The 17,186-nt window shown below is 41.5% G+C and overlaps 1 protein-coding gene across 1 annotated transcript; it reads left to right on the plus strand.

Moving 5' to 3' along the window:
• Positions 1-128: 128 nt before the first annotated feature.
• On the plus strand, positions 129-16,336 carry LOC129855337 (flavin-containing monooxygenase 5-like). Its single transcript, XM_055922879.1, has 10 exons — positions 129-206; positions 4,319-4,457; positions 4,726-4,914; positions 5,032-5,197; positions 6,419-6,561; positions 11,123-11,319; positions 11,395-11,530; positions 11,604-11,823; positions 12,720-12,792; positions 12,922-16,336. The coding sequence occupies exons 2-10, from the start codon at positions 4,326-4,328 to the stop codon at positions 13,349-13,351; spliced, it is 1,686 nt and encodes a 561-aa protein (XP_055778854.1). The 5' UTR covers positions 129-206; positions 4,319-4,325; the 3' UTR covers positions 13,352-16,336.
• Positions 16,337-17,186: the final 850 nt, after the last annotated feature.

Consider the following 17,186-nt stretch of genomic DNA (forward strand, 5'->3'; position numbering starts at 1 on the left):
TTCGGGGTTTGTCTCATCTCTTGACTTGATTCACTCTGTTGACTAATCAGTCACACACAGTTGACCACACAGCTGGTGAAATGAACCATTCAGTGCTGGTTTGAGTGACAGGGGGCTGGAGGATTTGGGGGAGGGGTTGAGAGGCAAGAAGCGCCGGGGTTTGTACCTTGGCTCATTTCCACCCTTTTGTCCACTGGAATAGAGAGGTAAGCACAACTTCTTAATCATCAATGTTTACTGTTTGACAAAGTTATTTCTGTGTTATGTTTCTTGGTCTTGAAGACTGATCAAACAAGAGCATTGGCTGAGCAACTCTCCCTTATAAATATTCTGGAAAAGCATGTTGTTTATTAGTCAGTAGATTCGACCTGCTTGCTAAGAGCTGTACTAGGGTAAGACAGGCTTCCTGTGTAGATTAAGACTGCGGAGACAGAGCAAGATATGGCTCTGAAAGCGTACCCCAATCCAGGAATGAGAACAGCATTGTACTCTGAATTGTTCTATTATACCAACTGAGATCCCTCCCAATGTGTTCTCCAATCTCATGAAACATTTTACTAGAGTATTTAAAACAGGGGTGCCAATAATTTTTACACCTGTGTCTTTGAGATTTGTATTACTTATTAAACAAAATATCTTTCTCTGAGGAATTGTATTTATATAAAAAAGATATTCCCCAATTTTTTGGAGCACACAATATACCTCAGTATTTAAATTATTTATTGTATACAGTCTTTTTTACTCATCTTTATCAAGGGTGGCAATAATTTTGTACCTGACTGTAGGTACAGTTTAAAACATATTTTAAAACCTATACAATTACTTAAACCTCTGATGTTAAAGTTAACCACTAATCCCTAATGCTCGGTCACTATTTAAAAAATACAATGAAAACACTTATTCAGATTCAGAAGGTGCTCTTAACCTACATACAGACAGACAGGGATAGGACACAGGAAGTTGCTAATGGGAGGACTGCTGATAATAATGTCTGGAACGAAGCAAATGTTGTATTAGATTCCATTCCACTTATTCCGCTCCAGACATTGGACTAGCCCTTCCTCCCTAATTAAGGTGCCACTAACCCCCTGTGGGATAGGATTATGTTGCCAAGAGAGAAGGGGGAGATAGAGGGAGAGAGAAGGCCAAGGGAAACACAATCTGTTTTGCAGACAGACCAGAGATACTGGAGACTGTCGGTGTAAGCTGAAGAGAACAGAACATGGCACAGAGCCAAAACAACACACATTTCCTGGAAGTCTTATATGGCACTCAACTAGAGACCATTCCTCAATACAGAATCTTTCCAGATCCTTGATATCCTTCGTTAGCGCTTATGGACTGTCCTCTTCAATTCAAAACACATGTTTTCAATGTGGGTCAAGTAAGGAGCCTGAAATGACCATTGCAAAATGTTGATTTTGTGGTCAAATAACCATTTCTTTGTGGATTTCTACATTTGCTTGGGGTTATTCATTTTTGTCTAAAATGTCCTGGTACTTGGTAAAGTTCATGACGCCGTTGACCTTAAGGACCCCAGGATCAGTGGAAGCAAAATAACAACATAACATCAAGGATCCACCGTCATATCTTACGATGAGGTATTTTTCAGCATATGCTTCAGTTTTCCGACACCAAACCTGCCACTGGTGTGCGTGGCCAAAGGCAGGGCTAAGGTCAAATGCTCTTTGGGCACTCACACTAGTGAGTTTGGCATCGGGAAAACTGAAGCTTTTTTGCTCATATTTATCAAGGGAGCCAATCATTTTTGACCTCACTGTAAATGGGAATATTTGTACACAACAAATTGGCCAGTGTTACCTAGTGATGAATTTTCATTATAACATTTCTAGAGTTGATTCAGGAGTTAAGTGAACTCTTAGTGGTGTATAAGAACCCATGTGTTGGTGTTAATAACCGTTATGATCTATTTCAGTTAGATCTTTTTGTTTGTTTCAAAATCTGTGCTTTACATCTGCACTGCACAATACTGATGATGGATCAGCTCCTTAAATGATATCATCACAGATATCATCACCTATGGCTGCAAATACTGAGGGAGGTTATTCTAATGCTTACCCTATAATGATGCACTGAATCAAGATTTGGCACATCATTGCGTTGTTACACATCATTAAATATAGTGAGTCAAAATTACAGACAGTAGCCTACAATTAGCAAGAAAATAACTAAATGGAATGAACATGAAATTGATTTCAATATTATTGAATTATACAGCGTAGGTCTATGTAGCCTATACTTGTTACGTACAGTACCAGTCAAAAGTGTGGACACACCTACTCATTCAAGGGTTTTTCTTTATTCTTACTATTTTCTACATTGTAGAATAATAGTGAAGACATAAACTATGAAATAACACATATGGAATAATGTAGTAACCAAACAATTGTTAAACAAATCAAAATCTATTTTATATTAGAGACTCTTCAAAGTAGCCACCCTTTGCCTTGATGACAGCTTTGCACACTGCAAAATGACGGGGAGCAGGTGTGCTTAATGATGGTTGCCAGTTCCGGTGGTTAGTAGACCTGCGACTTGGAGCGCCGGAGCGGGACTAGGTGTGACAATACTGTAGGGCTGGCTATTTATCTTTTAATGCACTCATCTCCGTTTTCATGTAAAAATGTTTTAACAATTGCAAAGACATTGGCAACTTTCTATTTGTAGTCAACTTCATTGTGAAGCTATCAGTAGTCACAGAGAGACAGATAAACATGTTGATTCTATGTTTAGCAGATATCTTCTGTGTATAAAGTGACTCGGGAGAGAACAAACATACCTAGTAACACACTAAGTTGTTCAAGTGGTCTGAGGCAGTTGGTAAATAACAAGCGTTTTCAAGTGCAATGTTAGTAACAATGATTTGGGGAAACAGCTCGGAGATGTAATGATGCTCCTATGAAGGTTCTGAAGATGAACGTAGCGTTAAGATGCTCTTGGGAAACCGGGCCCAGTGTGCTAGAGTAAAAGTAGACTGTCAACGTAAGACCTGAAGGTATTTGTTACGTCATAAAGAGTTTCATTTGAGTGAAAACATATTCACGTAGGCACTCACTTGGTGAAGGCCATTGAATGCGTTTGAATGCAACAACCATGTCTCTGTCACTAACAAACACAAGTCATGAATGGGGGCGTGTTCGGCCCTCCGTTTCCTGTACTCCACGATCAGCTCCTTTGTCTTGCTGACGTTGAGGGAGAGGTTGCTCTCCTGGCACCACACTGCCAGGTCTCATCGTCGCCGACAAACTTAATAATAGTGTTGGAGTCGTGTGTGAACAAGGAGTAAAGGAGGGGACCAAGCATGCACCCGTGAGGGGGCCCCGTGTTGAGGGTCAGCGTGACGGATGTGTTGTTGTCTACTTCTCACCACTTACGAGTTGCCCGTCAGGAAGTCCAGGAACCAGTTGCAGAGGGAGGTGTTCAGTCCCAGGGTGCTTAGCTTAGTGATGAGCTTGGAGGGCACTATGGTGTTGAAAACTAAGCTGTAGTCAATAAACAATATTTTCACACAGGTGTTCCTCTTGTCCAGGTGGGAGAGGGCAGTGTGGAGTGCAATAGAGACTGCCCCTTAACCTCCCGCTGCCTCATGCCCTCAAGGAGTGGAGACCAGGACAGAAGCTATAAAAGAAAATACACATCCACGTAACTGCTGCTTCTCTCTGTAGATAAGCTAAATGTTAAGGTATACATTCTCTCAGTCGAAGGTTAAAGGGGTGAGATGAATATACAGTTACAGTACACATTTACTCAACCCACTTAAATAGCTGTAGGTCTCTAAGCCAATCATTTATTGATTGAAAATTGTGTATGGGTTGAAAAGCCAATCAGCGCCTTCAGAGAAATGCAAATGACTTTCACATTTTTTTCCCGTTTTTCTGTTTCACAGTTAAAATAAAACAACACGGTTAAAATACAACTAATGAAAAAGCATTGACAATTCCACTTCCAGTGGTGCTGTGCTTCTCTCATCCCCACCTCACTCCAATGCCCATCCTCCCACCAGAGCCTATAGTCAAGGGGTCAAGACTTTGGCACTGAGCTGAACATTTTCATGACCATCCCCCTGAGACACTGCCACTCCCCAATAACCAATCTGACACTGATTTGGTCTGACCACAACCCTCCCCTGTCTGTACAGGTCAGGGTTCCTCAATCTCGCCACAAGTGGATATGTGTGATGGTGTGCGTGGACAGAAGTGAGAGTGATATTGTAACTTATGTATTCGTTATTGGTTGAAGTTATTCCAATGGCACTTTCATTGCTACTAACCATCTCTCTCTCTCTCTTTCTCTGTAGTTCCATCATGGTGCGCACAGTAGCAGTGATCGGGGCGGGTCCCTCAGGTCTGACCAGCATCAAGAGCTGTCTGGATGAGGGTCTGGAGCCCACCTGCTTCGAGAGCAGTGAAGACATCGGGGGACTGTGGAGGTTCAAGGTGAGGGAGCTGGCTGAGGAACCTGGTGCCTGATTAACCAGTATAGTGGATTAGTGTGTTCGTCTCAGTAAGAAGATACAGGGAGAACATCCATCTGCTCTGTCACAAGGAGTGTGTGTGTCCGCTACTGCTGGAGATCCATATTTAAATGACACCGGATCTCTTTCAATATCTAAAGTTTATCCAGTATAAATTACCCTGGCTTTGTTCCAATATCTTATGTATTGGGCATATTAGTGCTTATCCTCAGTCTGTCCTTGTCCTTTAGGAGCGTCCAGACCCAGGAAGGGCCAACATCTACGAGTCTGTCATCATCAACAGCTCCAAGGAGATGATGTCATACAGCGATTTCCCTCCTCCTGCTCACCTGCCCAACAACATGCACCACTCCCAGCTGCTGAGCTACCTACGACTTTATGCTCAGACCTTTGACCTCTTCAAGCACATCTACTTCCAGGTCAGAGGGCATGAAGGAAGGAAGTGGATGTTTATTCAGTCACATCTTATGTTAGGATCCCTTTCGATGGTAAATAGTGATTAATTGAATGTGTGTGTGCGTGGCTGCATGTGTCAGACCACTGTGGTGAGTGTGCGTCAGAGGCCAGACTTCCCAGTGTCAGGCCAGTGGGAGGTGGAGACAGAGAGGAGAGAAGGTCAGAAGGAGACTCAGGTCTTTGATGCTGTGATGGTCTGCACCGGTCACTTTACACAACCACACTTGCCTCTCATTGACTTCCCAGGTAACTTTAAATTCTCTATTCCTATCATAGTCCCCATTGTCATTGTGTATTTGATTATTTCCCATTTATATGCTACTATCACTGGAGATATATAGACTCAAATCCTATTCACATCATACATACATCATGTGCACAGTGCCATCAGAAAGTATTCATACTCCTTGACTTATTCCACATTTAGTTGTGTTACAAGCTCAAATCAAAATTGATTACATAGATTTTTTCGCACTCATCTACACACAATAGCCCATAATTTATAAGTGAAAACATGTTTTTAGAAATGCAAATTTATTGAAAATGAAATACAGAAATATCTCATAAGTATTCACACTCCTGTCAAGTTGGTTGTTAATCATTGCTAGACAGCCATTTTCAAGTCTTGCCATAGATTTTCAAGCCAATTTAAGTAAAAACTGTAACTAGGCCACTCAAAAACGTTCAATGTCGTCTTGGTAAGTTAACTGCAGTGTATATTTGGCCTTGTTGTACTGCTGAAAGGTGAATTTGTCACCCAGTGTCTATTGGAAAGAAGAGTGAACCAGGTGTTCCTCTATGATTTTGCCTGTGCTTAGCTCTATTCCGTTTCTTTTTATCCTAAAGCACTGCCTGGTTCTTGTTGATGACAAGCATACCCATAACATGATACGCCTGTATCTTGCAGTGACTCCTTTCATTTATTTAGCCAGGATACTTCACTCAGTAACAACTGCCACTATTTTCCAGGGAGTCATCGGTAAATTGGGTGTATTGATTCACCACCCAAAGAGTAATTAATAACTTCACCATGCTCTAAGGGATATTCTATGCTTTTTTTAATCTACCACTAGGTGCCCTTCTTTGCAAGGCATTGGAAAACCTCCTTGATCTTTGTGGTTGTACCTGTGTTAATTGTATGTGTGGGGTACAGAGATGAGGTAGTCAATACAGAATTTTCAGCTTTTAATTTTTTATTCATTTGTAAAAATGTCTAAAAACATAATTCCACTTTAACATTATGGAGGTGAGGTGAGTGACACAACATCTCAATTTAATGCATTTTAAATTCAGGCTGTAACATAACAAAATGCGGAAAAAGTCAAAGGGTATGAATACTTTTTGAAGGCACTGTATATCCCATTCATAGCCCTCACAAAGTATAATTTGAATATCATGCTCAATCATCATCATCCATCAATTACCACGAGTATCATTATTTATAATTTGATTATCTGATCCTCCCAGGTATAGAGGAGTTTGAGGGCAGGTACTTTCATAGTTGGGAATACCGCAGTGCTGAGGGGTTGCAGGGGAAGAAGGTGGTGGTAGTTGGGATTGGGAATTCTGGAGGTGACATCGCTGTGGATGCAAGCAGAGTAGCAGAGCAGGTGAGTGGGAAATCCTCTGATTCTTCTGGAAGTGTTTCTTTCAGATATTATGCAGGGCAGGGTTTCTTGAAAATTGGGACAATCCATGTCCGGCAGGGAAACTTCATTTTAATGGTAGAAATATCTGCCTTTTTTTGCTTTATTTGAGCTTAAACATTCAATTTAGTATAATTGTATAAGGGAAAGTAATTGTTTTGGGAATTTAAATATTTTAAATATTATTAATTTCCATGTCCCCTAAAAAAAAATTTAAAAAAAAATTTAAAATCTATGTCAGCACTATGCCCATAAATGCCCTTATTCAGTGCAAAGGATCCCATTTTCAAACTCTCAAAAAAAAAAAATGTTAAAAAAAATAATAATTATGCCAATAATATCAACTGAAAAAGGGATATTGTGTAGTTTCTTGAAATAGCAATCTGTGGCTTAAAATAATATTGATCCTAAAAAATGTGTCCAAAGAGTTGGTCAACTCTGTCAGATTTGTCTAAAATTAATCAGGAATGAGCAGGGTCAGCTATACCATAAGGACCATAAGGACCCCTTCTCTATAGCTGTGTTCGAATACTGAAATTTAACCATACTATTTGTGACGTGAATTGAGTATATAGTATGCTTATTTGTCATAGTATGGATATAGTTATCGTGCCAAAAGTTCCCGGATGTCATACTAAATTTGCCAAAATACGAAGTATACATGCAGTGAACACTATTTCTGTGCTTTTAGAGCCCATACTCCAATTCTTCTGAAAATGGGCATGGCTTCATAACTTTTCAGATTGGAAGAAAATGGCGGAAATGAGAGCAAATACAAATTCAATGCTTTAACTAATTGTGACAAATGTTAAGAAAATGTATGAGCAATGTAATAAATAATTACATTATTAATAATGTAATAAAGTCATGACTTTTCAAATAAATTACGTTACACGTTATGTTGGCTGACAATTTGTTAGATACGCTATCCTTATGAACCGCATAGCATTACAGCAGTATGTACTGTTATGTTAGCTAGATACCTAATGTTAGTTGGCTACTATTACATTGAACTTGCCAGGCAGTCTATTAACTGTCCGCTATCTACCTAACCACCCAACGTTTATTGACTTGATTATTCACATCATTCTTAGCTAAGTGGTATACTCGTGCTTTTCAATGGACATTGTTAATTCTGCATATCTACTCCGATTTCAGAGCACTCTAGCGCAAAATAACTGATGAATTTACGAACGCTCAACACCCTTTGAACATGACCGGTGTTAGTAAACGTCTGCAAAAAAAAAAAGTTCTTAAATTGTTGCCAGCAGCACAGTTACCAATGCCCTGGATAACATGAAAACTGCCTAACCAGCTCTGCTAGGGCTAGTAAAATGGTGAGAGTGAGGTGTTCTCTCATTTGTGTCTGGAAGTAGCTAGCCAATATTAGCCAGTTAGCTTGGGTGCTTGACTGCGGTTGAACAGTCGGATCAACCCTACTCACGGGCCAGAGCGCTCTCTGAGAGCGAAACACTCTGAATTTACGAATGGACAATCTGACAACGCTCTGGATTTATGAACGTCCAGAGCTCACTCTGGCACTCCAGATTGATTTTACAAACACACCCAAAATTGTAAAATGTTTAGCTAGTAATTTGTTATGCTAGCATGCTAGCAAGAGGTTGCATAGCAACAGCATCAGCTTCCGGTAAACAGGCAAAGCTCTAGTACACTCAACTGAAATGATACTGTTCGTTTACAGCAGTGGTTCCCAAACTTTTCTTAGTCCCCTAACCCTTCAAACATTCAACCTCCAGCTGCGTACCACCTCTAACACCAGGGTCAGCGTACTCTCAAATGTAGTTTTTTTGGCATCATTGTAAGCCTGCCACACACACACTACAATACATTTATTAAACATAAGAATGAGTGGGAGTTTTTGTCACAACCCGGCTAGCAGAAAGGGACAATGAGCTCTTATAGGACCAGGGCACAAATAATAATATAAGAAGAAGAAGAAATGTTGCTCTTTATTTAGCCATCTTACATATAAAACCTTATCTGTTCATGGAAAATTGTGAATAACTCACCACAGGTTAATGAGAAGGGTATGCTTGAAAGGATGCACATAACTCTGCAATGTTGGGTTGTATTGGAGAGAGTCTCAGTCTTAAATCCTTTTCCACACAGTCTGTGCCTGTATTTAGTTTTCATGCTAGTGAGGGCCGAGAATCCACTCTCACATAGGTACGTGGATGCAAAGGGCATCAGTGTCTTAACAGCGCAATTTTCCAAGGCAGGATACTCTGAGCACAGCCCAATCCAGAAATCTCTGATTATATTCCATTTTCACAGATCCGCTTGTTGCAATTTTGATGAGGCTCTCTTGTTCAGATATCGGTAAGTGGACTGCAGGCAGGGCATGAAAGGGATAACGAATCCAGTTGTTTGTGTCATCCGTTTCGAGAAAGTACCTGCGTAAAAGCGAACCCAACTCACTCAGGTGCTTCGCTATATCACATTTGACATTGTCTGTATTTGCACACAAAAAATCATACAATGATGGAAAGACCTGTGTTGTCCTTGTTAATGCAGACAGAGAAGAGCTCCAACTTCTTAATCATAGCCTCAATTTTGTCCCACACATTGAATATAGTTGCGGAGAGTCCCTGTAATCCTAGATTCAGATCATTCAGGCGAGAAAAAACATCACCCAGATAGGCCAGTCGTGTGAGAAACTTGTCATCATGCAAGCGGTCAGACAAGTGAAAATTATGGTCAGTAAAGTAAACTTTAAGCTCATCTCTCAATAAAAAAAAACGTGTCAATACTTTGCCCCTTGATAACCAGCGCACTTCTGTATGTTGTAAAAGCGTTACATGGTCGCTGCGCATATCATTGCATAGTGCAGAGAATACGAGAGTTCAGGGGCCTTGCTTTAACCAAGTTAACCATTTTTACTGTAGTGTCCGAAACCTCTTTCAAGCTGTCAGGCATTCCTTTGGCAGCAAGAGCCTCTCGGTGGATGCTACAATGTACCCAATTGGAGTCGGGAGAAACTGCTCGCACGTGCGTTACCACTCCACTTTGTCTCCCTGTCATGGCTTTGCGCCATCAGTACAGATACCAACACATATTGACCACCAAAGTCCATTTGATTTCACAAAGCTGTCTAGTACTTAAAACATATCCTCTCCTGTTGTCTTGGTTTACAGTGGTTTGCAGAAGAGGATGTCTTCCTTAATTGACCCCCCCATAAACGCAATGGACATTTACCAGGAGCTGTGCCAGGCCCGCCACGTCTGTTGACTCATCCAGCTGTAACGCATAGAATTCACTAGCTTGTATGCGAAGCAGTAATTGTTTCAAAACATCTCCTGCCAAGTGTTGTTTGATGAAGGAATTGTCTGTATAGTTTTTTGGTCCTTTCCCCCCAGCATTGTCCTAGCCATACCCGCGGCAGCAGGAAGAATTAAGTCCTCCACAATAGTGTCGGGCTTGCCTGTCCTAGCCAGTCGGTAGCTCACCATATAAGACGCTTCTAGACCCGTCTTATTAATAGTATCTGTTGCATTTATACATGTCTTACTACTCGAAAGTCGTCTTAATTCTCGCTCAAAAAACTCTTTATTTTTCAAATTGGCATGTTTTCTAAATGTCTGCGCAAGAATGAACGTTTAATCGAGTTGTGAGATAGTACTTTTACACACATAACACACTGTGGCTGAGGAAAGGCACTACTCCCAATATAAGTGAACCCCAAATCAATGTAGTTCTCATCATATTTTCTCCTCTTCGATGGTCCAATGTCCCTGTCTGTTGTTCAGTGCTTTCCCGGGTAAGGGGGCAGCAGCTCTTCGGCTGCATCAGATTCACAACTGTCAGTGTCCATGCTAGCTGGGCTAACAACAAATGCAGAATTACCGATGCTAGCATTGGATGTGCTCGTGGAAGCAAAACAATTTGTGTCGTCGACAGGTGCAGGTGTAGTACAGCTGGTAGTAGCAGTACTACCAGTAGAGTAGCAGTACTACCAGTAGAGCTGGTATTTGTCCATATGGACGCGGGCCTTACTTTTTTTAACCATTCATAAATTTTTGAGCAAACTGAATGAGCAGCAGCTACGTTTGGCTACATACGGACCGTTAGTGGAATTCCCGCGAGAGAGTAACGGTTAATGTGATTGGATGTTAATTATTTGAGTAGGCTACCTGTATTTGACATTGTGCTGTTATTTCGCTGAACACTAAATTTGAATCACATTTTTATTTGGCGTACCCCGGACGGCATTGCGCGTACCCCTGGGGGTACCCCAGTTTGGGAATACCTGAGCTACACTATACTTGCTTGTTTTGTCACATAAAGATAAATTAGGCAAACTATTAGAATTTTAGCAACCAGAAAATGGCGTTGCAATTTCTGCATAGTGCACCTTTCCGGAAAAAAATGATGAAAGAAAAGTTGAGATTGTCCCGTCTTTCAAGAAACCCTGACGGAAGTATGAAAAACTCCTAGCTAGCATGAACAGGAATAGAGTTGGCCATCTCTGCCAAAGATCATTAACACTTTCTCTCCTGGTCTACAGGTGTACCTCAGCACGCGGAAAGGGGCGTGGGTGGTCAGCAGGGTGGGGGCGGGGGGACTGCCAGGTGACCTGGTGGGCACTTCAAGATTGAACAGGCTAGTGCAGAAGCTCTTCCCCTCCTGGATTACCAGGATGATGGAGAATAAACTGAACAGAACCTTCGACCACAGACTGTACGGCCTACAGCCAAAACACAGGTAAAATCTTTACATATCTGACTGACTAACTGACCGATTGATTGATCCATCCATTGATCCATCCATCTATTTCAGGTTCTTTGCCCAGATCCCGGTGGTGAATGATGATCTACCTGGCCGAATCATCTCTGGTCGTGTTCTGGTCAAACCTAACATCAGGGAGATCAAAGGCTCCAGTGTGGTGTTTGAGGACGGGAGCGTCGTGGAAAAGGTGAAGACACACACACACACACACACACTCTCTTCCCTTATCCCCTCTACCCTACCTTCCCTCTCTTCCCTAGGTGGATGTTGTGGTGTTTGCCACCGGTTACAACTATGACTTTCCTTTCCTGCCTTCGGGTCTGCTGGCTAATGGTGGTCACCGCCTGTGTCTGTACCGTCATGTGTTCCCCCCGGGGCTGGCTCGGCCCAGTCTGGCTGTAGTGGGCTTCATCTGTAACCTGGGAGCCATCAACCCTCTGGCTGAGATGCAGGCCCGCTGGGCCACCCAGGTCTTTAAAGGTAACAACTAACTGCGACCTGTATGCTCTCGTTGGCTGGCCCTCGCTTCATATTCGTTGCCAAACCCACTGGCTCCAGGTCATCTATAAGTCTTTGCTAGGTAAAGCCCCGCCTTATCTCAGCTCACTGGTAACCATAGCAGCACCCACCCGTAGCACGCGCAGGTATATTTCACTGGTCATCCCCAAAGCCAATTCCTCCTTTGGCCGTCTTTCCTTCCAGTTCTCTGCTGCCAATGACTGGAAATAATTGCAAAAATCACTGAAGCTGGAGACTCATATCTCCCTCACTAACTTTAAGCATCAGCTATCAGAACAGCTTACAGATCATTGCACCTGTACATAGCCCATCTGTAAATAGCCCATCCAACTACCTCATCCCCATATTGTTATTATTTTCGTTTTTATATATTTTTTTTTGCTCCTTTGCACCCCAGTATCTCTATTTGCACATTCATATTCTGCACATCTGTCACTCCAGTGTTTATTTGCGAAATTGTAATTATTTCCCCACTACGGCCTATTTATTTCCTTACCTCCCTAATCTTACTTAATTTTCACACACTGTATATAGACTTTTCTTTTGTGTTATTGACTGTACATTTGTTTATTCCATGTGTAACTCTGTGTTGTTGTTTGTGTCACACTGCTTAGCGTTATCTTGGCCAGGTCGCAGTTGTAAATGAGAACTTGTTCTCAACTGGCTTACCTGATTAAATAAAGGTGAAATAAAAATAAATAAATAAATAACAACTCCCTCACTAACTCCCCTTTTCCTGATTCATCCCAGAGCTCTGTGTCTGAAGTTGGGTAGCTTAGTGTATTTGAATGCGAGCGATGGAAGATTTGAGGTTTGTGTCAATAGTAATGTGTGGAATACATGATTTCTTGCTCCAGGGTTACTAGCACTGCCCTCAGAAGAAGCCATGCTTCAGGACGTAAAGAGAGACATCAGCACCTTGCAAAACAGGTGGGACAACATCCATGCATTATTACACTCACATACTGTAATTCGTTTGCTAATAGGTAAACTATTAAAAAAATTATGTATAAGCACTTTCAAAACACCTGCGTGTGTATATCCTCCTTCTCCCTCCAGGTTTGCCTGTTTGGAGCGTCACCCTCTCCAGGTGGACCATATCCCCTACATGGACTCCATGGCAGAGGAGTTGGGGGTTCGTCCTAATCTCCTAGGGCTGCTGTTGATGGAGCCTGGTGTGGGGCTGTGTGTGCTGCTGGGGCCCTGCACCCCGTACCAGTACCGTCTGAGAGGGCCAGGACAGTGGGACGGAGCCCGACAGGCCATCCTCACCCAGTGGGAGCGTGTAGCCCAGCCCTTCAGGACCAGGATGTCCCCACAACCAGAGAGCAGAACCAGAGCCTCCTCTAGTCTGATACTGATACTGACTCTGTCTGGCACTGTTCTCCTACTAACAACCTTCTATACCAGACACAGTGTCTCATCACTCCCCACAGGCCTCCTCTATAAGATGTACAGTCTACCTGAGATTATATGGGGGTGGAAATGAACACTATGGGCCTATTCCATCCACTGTTGGCCACCATCGCCTGCACAGCTGATCTTAATTGCTTCCAAAATGTACTGTTCTCTAAAAGCCGAGCTACATGTGACGTCAGTGTAATTTAGCCTCGCTTTATCCAAACATTTTCCAAGACATGTTCGCACTCTACAGGCTATTTATTATCTTCGGTAGAAATAAAACCTAGTAACCGAGCAGACTAAGGGGTGATTGAACTATTTCACAATCATTCAGTGCAACTAAAATAAAGCAATTTTTGTTTAAGACAGAAATGATACTGTGGCAATATCAGGGTCCTGGGGCCCCCCTGTGTGCATGTTTTATTTTTTGTCCTAGCACTACACAGCTGATTCAAATAATCAAAGCTTGATGATGAGTTGGTTATTTGAATCAGCTGTGTAGCGCTAGGGAAAAAACAAAATGTGCACCCAGGACCAAGTTTGGGAAACCCTGGTTTATATGACTAAAAAATGCTGGTGCACTCATTACTTTTTAATTTCCAAATTATGTAGTCCGTTAATTACAACTTGTCTTATTAACTATGGTTATTTCTGATCAGGAGGGCAAAACAAAAAATCCCTGAACTGTCCATATCGAAATTGTGTAACTAAATCAAGCCAATCATGACTGATTTCATGTAATCTATGTTTTTATAAAATTCAAGGTATACAGTGCCTTCGGAAAGTTTTTAGACCCCTTGACTTTTTCCACGTTTTGTTACGTTACAGCCTTATTCTAAAATGGATAATGACAAAGCGAAAAAAGTTTTTTTGAATTTTTCACAAATGTATAAAGAACTAAAAACAGAAATAACTTATTTACATAAGTATTCAGACCCTTTGCTATGAGAGCTCAGGTGCATCCTGTTTCTATTGATCATCCTTGACATGTTTCTACAACTTGATTGGAGTCCACTTGTGGTGAATTCAATTGATTGGACATGATTTGTCCAACTCCTGTATTTGGGGAGTTTCTCTGGGCCACTCAAGGGCATTCAGAGACTTGTACCGAAGCCGTTCCTGTGTTGTCTTGGCTGTGTGCTTAAGGTCGTTGTCCTGTTGGAAGGTGAACCTTCGCCCCCAGTCTGTGGTCCTGAGTACTCTGGAGCAGGTTTTCATCAAGGATCTCTGTACTTTGTTCCGTTCATCTTTTCCTCGATGCTGACTAGTCTTCCAGTTCCTGCCACTGTAAAACATCCCCACAGCATGATGCTGCCACCACCACCACTCTTCACCGTATGGATGGTGCCAGGTTTCCTTCGGACATGACCAATCTTGGTTTCATCAGAACAGAGAATCTTGTTTCTCATGGTCTGAAAGTCTTTGGGTGACTTTTGGCAAGCGGGCTGTCATGTGCCTTTTACTAAGGAGTGGCTTCTGTCTGGCCAGTCTACCATAAAGGCCTGATTGGTGGACTGCTGCAGAGATGGTTATCCTAATGGAAGTGTCTCCCATCTACACAGAGGAACTCTAGAGCTCTGTCAACGTGACCATCAGGTTTTTGATCACCTCCCTGACCAAGGCCCTTCTCCACCGATTGCTCAGTTTGGCTGGGCAGCCAGCTCTAGGAAGAGTATTGGTGGTTCCAAACTTCTTCCATTTAAGAATGATAGAGGCCACTGTGTTCTTGGGGACCTTCAATGCTGCAGCCCACCCTTTTTGAAACCAAGTTTGCTGTTTATTTGAGCTACAAGGCAGCAGCCATTTTTTTGTTACCCTTCCACAGATCTGTGCCTCGACACAATCCTGCCTCGAAACTCTAAGGACCATTCCTTCGACCTCATGGCTTGGTTTTTGCTCTGACACGCACCTTATATAGACGGGTGTGTGCCTTTCCAAATCATGTCCAATCAATTGAATTTACCACAGGTAGACTCAAATCAAGTTGTAGAAACATCTCAAGGATGATCAATGGAAACAGAATGCACCTGAACTCAACTTCATGCCACATAGCAAAGGGACTGAATACTTATATAATTGTTTAATATTTTTAATAAATTTGCTACAATTTCTAAAAACCTGTTTTTGCTTTGTCATTATAGGGTATTGGGTGTAGATTGATGATGAACCAAATGTATTTAATACATGGAATAAGGCTATAACGTAACAAAATGTGGAAAAAGTCAAGGGTTCTGAAAACTTTCCCGAATGCACTATAGGTGTGTGAAAAACAACTAGACTAATACCATATAACTAACCTCATCCTGCGTTCATAACCAAGTAGGAATGTGGTATTATTTACCACATACAACTGGGAAGAATCCAGTTGAACGACCCTCCAACTGGTAATTACATGTGGAAAACTTGTCTATCATCACTGTGCTCCGATTCCCCTACTTGTACCTCACTGATGTCATTGTCAACAAAAAAGACAACAAGTATAGCTCCAGACGGGGAAGTGACGTTTTCAACTAAAATCACGGAAGCCGGGTACGGAAGCAATCTTTCCCATTGAAAGTAATGCAGCCAAGCTTGAATTCAAGCAATGACGACACAAATAGTTTACTTTTTTTTGTATTACAATTGGATTATAGCTCCTGTCAAAATGTTGTGAATTATATATATATTCATAGTCACCAGTCGACTCCATTACACACAAAAGTTACTTCTACCTGTGAATACTAGCTATGGCTAGCTATGCTACCAGTCTGTCTTAAAGGAATAGTTCACCTAAATTACACATTGGTTTCCTTGTCGTGTTAGCAGTCTATGGACAAGGTACGACAGCAATTCATGCTTTGGTTTCCCTGACACTGTTTCCACATGCTAACGTCTTAGCGATGTTAGGATTAAGGACCTTGCTCATGGGCACATCGACAGAGTTTTTACCTAGTGGGCTTAGGACCAGCAACCTCTCGGATACTGGCCCAACGCCCTTAACCACTAGACTACCTGCCGCCCTATAACCAAAGCATGGATTGCTGTTGTAGATTAATGAAAACAATGTTTAATAATAATAAACTACATTCTGCAATCTGACTCCATTATTATGTGAATAAATGCATCAGGCCCCGTGTGTCTCTGGAGCATCTAGTCAAGGTAGCAAGCCTTGCATCACCACCCGGTATGACTATAATGAACATGTGTCAGTCTTGCACCGTTATGCAATTATTAAGAGGCTAGTTACAAATAGCTAACCCTGGCGACCAATGTTCTAGCATTAATTTATTGAGTCATGTAGATCTAGGACATCAAGTTGGAACCCAAGCATATGTGTATAGTGTAAATAATATTTAAATAATAGACCTACTAAATTAAAGAATCAAAGATTTACTCCGTAAAACAAGGAATGCATTTACTCAGTTCAAATAATAGGATTTATTAGTCATGAAATAATTAATACTCAAACAACTACAGTGTACATGAAATACATGACACCTTAAAGAATACACAGAGTAAATGACTATCAACTAAATAAGACTTAACGTGCCTTCAGCTCAGAATGTCTGATACACACAGGAGCTTGGAAGCAAGTTCTCAAAGCTTTATGGAATTGTTTTTAGAAGGTCATACCAAGAATCATTTTGCTATTTCATTTGGAATTTAAGACCCCTTGAAGTATCAAAAATAAATATTCCAAAAAATATTTTGGACCTTACTGCTATTAGCCCACACAAACATATTGAATAACAGTTTCACTACATGGAACAACAGCTAGTCCAAAATAAAAATCTAAAGTACGTTTGTTCTGAAGTGTCCGTCCTATATTTGAGAGATATAAGAAAAATCAGGAAACATTTGTTATTTTTTCTTTACATGTATTATCCTCTTATTTTTAGCGCCAAACAGTCTCCATATATAAAGTACTTCCATTAATTTTCTCA

Source organism: Salvelinus fontinalis, chromosome 5 (assembly GCF_029448725.1).
Source record: "Salvelinus fontinalis isolate EN_2023a chromosome 5, ASM2944872v1, whole genome shotgun sequence".
Taxonomy (NCBI): domain Eukaryota; kingdom Metazoa; phylum Chordata; class Actinopteri; order Salmoniformes; family Salmonidae; genus Salvelinus; species Salvelinus fontinalis.